The sequence below is a fragment of the Lipotes vexillifer genome, unplaced genomic scaffold, assembly GCF_000442215.2.
Source record: "Lipotes vexillifer unplaced genomic scaffold, Lipotes_vexillifer_v1.1 scaffold545, whole genome shotgun sequence".
Lineage (NCBI taxonomy): Eukaryota > Metazoa > Chordata > Mammalia > Artiodactyla > Lipotidae > Lipotes > Lipotes vexillifer.
Window position 1 is genome coordinate 1,034,084 of NW_006779129.1, and position 4,470 is coordinate 1,038,553.

At 63.2% G+C, this 4,470-nt stretch overlaps 1 protein-coding gene across 1 annotated transcript in view; it reads right to left on the minus strand.

Moving 5' to 3' along the window:
- Positions 1 to 4,470, minus strand: part of COL18A1 (collagen type XVIII alpha 1 chain) — a 48,886-nt gene that overhangs the window by 20,037 nt on the left and 24,379 nt on the right. The window contains exons 7-14 of the mRNA XM_007452485.1: positions 4,180 to 4,356; positions 3,830 to 3,856; positions 2,641 to 2,703; positions 2,468 to 2,554; positions 2,109 to 2,162; positions 1,796 to 1,954; positions 909 to 971; positions 31 to 57 (exon numbers count right to left, since the gene is read on the minus strand). Of these exons, the coding sequence (XP_007452547.1) occupies positions 31 to 57; positions 909 to 971; positions 1,796 to 1,954; positions 2,109 to 2,162; positions 2,468 to 2,554; positions 2,641 to 2,703; positions 3,830 to 3,856; positions 4,180 to 4,356 (657 nt within the window). The remainder of the gene's footprint in view (positions 1 to 30; positions 58 to 908; positions 972 to 1,795; positions 1,955 to 2,108; positions 2,163 to 2,467; positions 2,555 to 2,640; positions 2,704 to 3,829; positions 3,857 to 4,179; positions 4,357 to 4,470) is intronic.

Here is a 4,470-nt window from a genome sequence, read left to right on the forward strand (position 1 = left end):
AGAGCGGCGGCACTGGGGCTTTGTCTGTACCTTGGGTCCTGGGGTGCCCGCCTCGCCCTGCGGGAGAAGAGAACAGTTACTACACGATCGGACCAGGGTGCAGGCAGCAGGAGAGAGCAGACAGCGTCTCACTTGCTTTATCCTGACCCATGAGGTCAAGTTTTCCCCTGGTACCATCTCTAAAACTCCGAGTGTCTCCTCTTGGCCCTGGCGCACCCCTGGCTGTTCCCGCTGTCACCCCTGTTTCAGATGGGGATGGAGGCTCCTGGGAGGCTCAGCCGTGGAGGGGGCAGGGCTGACCTCGCTGAGCAGCAACCCTCGCCCCCCGCCACCCCTGGAACCAGGAGGTGGTTCTAGCTCAGCGGCTGCAAAGCAGCAGGCTCGGAGCACAAACGGTTCCCTTAAAACTGGCCTCCTCTGCTGAGCCCCAAACAGCCAGGCTCTCGCTGAAAGACCACAGGGAAGTAATATCTCCAGATGACCGTGTGGGCATCTCCCGTGGCCCATCCCCAAAAAACCACATGGAAACCATGGGCCCCAGTTACAGATTTGTGCAGCCTTGAAAGTTTCTCCATTATCAATGCAACCAAAACGGAAACTAGAAATAAAATGTCCAAATCAAGAAAAGCGTCGATATTCTTCAAAACCATTAGGCCAACTGTCCTCATGGAGAAACAGCATTATGTAGTGAAGTCCTGGATTTTTACATGAGCTCCAGCGGCCGGTTCTGAGCCAGCGTGGGAAGCCCAGGGTTCCCCGGCTGTCGGACCAAGAAGACAGCGGCTCCCTGTTGGGTTAAAGCCGTCACCGCCCTGCCCTGTGGCATTTCCCTGTTGACCCGGGGCCAAATACCCACATGCCGTGGCGCTAGGTCAGGTCCGCCCTGGACGCCGGGGGGAGTGACTTACAAGGCTGCCTTTCTGGCCAGTCTGTCCTGGTTGCCCATCTTTTCCTGGAGGACCTGGGGGTCCCTGGGGAGAGAAGAGCAGAGTGTGAGGCCAGATGGAGAATGATTTGGGTTAGCAGAAGACCATCTCTGCATCCGGCACCCGAAACACTCCCGGGACACGGCGCAGAGTCCCACGGCTCACGGGAGACCCGCCCACGTGCACGGTCAAGGGCCTCGGACAGCTCTGTTTGGGTTTTTATTTCTTTCTTCCACCTTTTTAGTTTAATTTGAGTCGCCAATCAAATGAGGGAGGATGAGAAGGGCCGCCAGCCCCGCGGGGAGGGGGTGGCCTCGCGTGCAGAGACTGGGGCTGGTGACCGGCCGTCGACTCTCAGTAAAGGGTCATCTCGCCTTCAGCAAGAAACCACATGGCCCACAGACTCTGTGTCCCGAGCACGTTTCTGGGTGAAAACCAGGTGCACACCCCTGGTTCCTGGGACCCAATCTCAACAGTGACACCTCCAGGCACCTGCCAGGCCATGGTGCGGTGTCCCCAGTGCCAGGAGGGGGGCCCGCAGGGCCCAACGTGGGCCCCTCTCAGCCTCCCATCCTCCAGGCATCAGGGCCAGCCCCGTCCCACGAGTCACCCCCGAGACGGTTTCTGCAAGGGCAGGGAGGTGAGCAGCTATCATGTGGGCACCAGCGGTTCGGCAGCCAGAACCACGGGGCTGCCCACACAGGTCCCATCCACCCCGGGGGGCCCAAAGACGGGTGCCCCCCGAAAGGTTTTGGGGGGGAGGACGGAGGTGGTGAGGGAGGCTTTCACCCAGACAGAGGAAGACCCCACGTTCACCGTCCCCCCGACCCGGACGTGGACACGGGCAGGTGAGGGGAGGCGGGCCTTACCGGGGTCCCAGGAAGCCCAGGGGGCCCATCCCGCCCAGGCACTCCGGGAAGGCCTGCGGGTCCGGGGACGTCCGAGCTGTTCATGCCGAAGCGGCCTGGCTCTCCGGGCAGGCCTGGGACACCAGGGGGCCCAGGTGGGCCGGGGAAGCCTCGAGGGCCCTGGACACGGAAAACACAGAACCATCACTGCATGCAGCACCGGCCGAAGGATGCCCGCTGACCCCCAGCCCGCCAGGCCTCGCCGCCACCCAACGGGCTCTGCTGGTGCTTGGGGACGTCAGGGCAGCGGCCACCCCGGCCAAGGGTCACTCACGCGGAGGCTCTCCAGGTCGCCACCAAACCCGGACCCCTCCATGTCGATGAAGGTCTGAGGGGAGAGGCTGAGTCACCGGAAGCCCAGACGGCCCACCTGCGGTCAGCCGGCAAGGCCGCACCCCTGCGCCGAGCTCCCCCCTGAGCACCAGCCCTTGGCGCTAACTGTGCAGGACTGTCACAGCGACCTCGAGCCCCCCGACCCCCGAATGAAAACACCCGAGGCAGGGCAGGGACCAAGTGCCTGGGGCCTGCACACGCCCCCGGGAGGCCAGTTCGGGACCCGAGCAGTGCGGCGTCGGAAGCTGAGCACGACCAGAGGCCCCTTTGCTGGGACCAGGGTGGAAGAGGGAGACTCACCAGCCTGTCAGGTCTGAAGGAGGGTCCGGGTGGCCCCGGAGGCCCTTGGGGTCCTGGGGGTCCCCTCGGCCCGACCCCAGGATCCCCCTGGGAACAGAAGACCCCTGTCACACCAGGGTTCACAGCCCCACCTCGGGTCGCGCCCGCCCCACGCCCCGCCGGTTACCTCTCACCTTCTCGCCCTTGGGGCCCACGTCTCCCGGGGTTCCTGGGAAGCCCTGTGGCCCGGTGTCCCCCTGGAAGACAGAAGCCAGGAGGCTCGGTCAGGAGAAGGCCCTGTGCCCGTCACTGGCCAAGCCACCACCGACATGCGGCTCTATGCCTACGGAGATGGGGCTGTCATGGGGGCCGCAGGGGGGCACCGCCAACCTCGGAGACGTGAGGCCGCCACCAGGGAGCAGCGGCCTGCAGAGGTGACCTCGGCGTCCCAGGGACACCAGGCCGGAGGGTGGCACCCTGCCCGTCGCGTGTGCATGCTCGCGTGTGCTGCGGGGGCGCTGAGGACAGGAGTGCCTCCGTGAGTGCTGCCTGGGTGAACGCCGCGCGGCCGAAACGGCCCGCTGTGTGTTTGAGTGTCCGCACGCAGGGCGCGTCTGACTCGAGGCCCCAGCGCACCCCGATCCGGGAGCTGGCTCATCCAGTCACCGGACCCTGGATCCTACAAGTGCACACACACGCACCCTGCTCTGCGGAGGCTCCCCGCAACGACTGAGCCAAGCTTGGTCCTCAAGCGCAAAGAGGCCGATGAACGACAGGCTGAGTCCACATGAAACGTCCCCGCCGTCCTTCCTGACGTCCCCCCGGGCGTCTGCCGCGTCTCTGCTCAGTTCTGAGAGCCTCCCTCCCTGCCTTCCCGTCACCATTTGTGGGTCTGTCGTTTCCCAAATCTTTATTTGAACCTTCTTGTGTCATTTTATTCTGTTATTATCAACGAGTAGCATTTGTTGATTTTTAAAAATCCGAACCGTCTTAGGATAGAAGCTGTCTTATCCACCGTGACGACTGACGAGGCCGAGGCTTCTCCTGCGAGCGCCCCTCCTTCCCCACGTGCTGTGTCCCCGCTGCACTGCCCGCCCCCAACCGCAGGCTGCTTCTCTCTCACCTCTAAGCATCTGGAAGCTTTATTTTTACGTCTTTCCTTTTCTCTGTTTCCTGGTAGCCTAAACGTCTCAATACGCACGCAGAACCTTATACTTTTCTATCGACCGTTAGACTTATATTTTCTTGACAAAAGTTGCATTTTGAAAATATCTCCTCAGTTTGTTGAGCTTAAAAACAGTCGCTGGGTGGGAAGGAGGGGGAGCCTGGGGACTCATGCAAATGTTACAGATAATACAGGTTCTGAAAGAAAAGGCAACTTACAGGTTTCCCATCTTCACCAGGATCCCCCTGGAAAGTGGGAGAGAAACCATCAGTGACAGAAAATCACACCTGACCCTACCCCACACTGAACATGGAAACGGACCCCTGTCCCCCCAGCCCCTCTGCTCCCACGAGAGGGTGGCTCTCTGCACGGGGCTGGAGAACCTTCCGTCCAGGGCACTGTGGCCGCGTCCCCGCCCGCGGCCCTGGGCTGGCTCTGCCTGCCCCCCGGCCACCCTCCCACTGCACCCAGGGAAGGAAGCGGCCGTCCGGAGCCCCAGGACCCTGCTGCCCTCTCCCTTCTGGCCAAGCCCCCACCCCCGGATGGATGAAACGGAGACAGTACTCACGGGCTCGCCATCCCTTCCAGGGGCGCCATCCTTCCCCGGGGGCCCCGGGGGTCCCTGCGGCCCGGGAACGGGCTGTGCATCGGGGCTCTGCACGGCCGGGCCTGCGGGACCCTGGGGACCGACCGGGCCAGGGGGACCCTGAGCGCCTGGTTCTCCTTTCTGCCCCTTCAGGCCTTGCTGGGGATGAAAAGGAGAGGGTACAGGCTGGGACGGGGGCACACACGCTCGCCTGCGTCCTGGGCCGGGCCCGGGATCACACAGCGGGGGGGGGGGGGGACAAAGACACAAGCA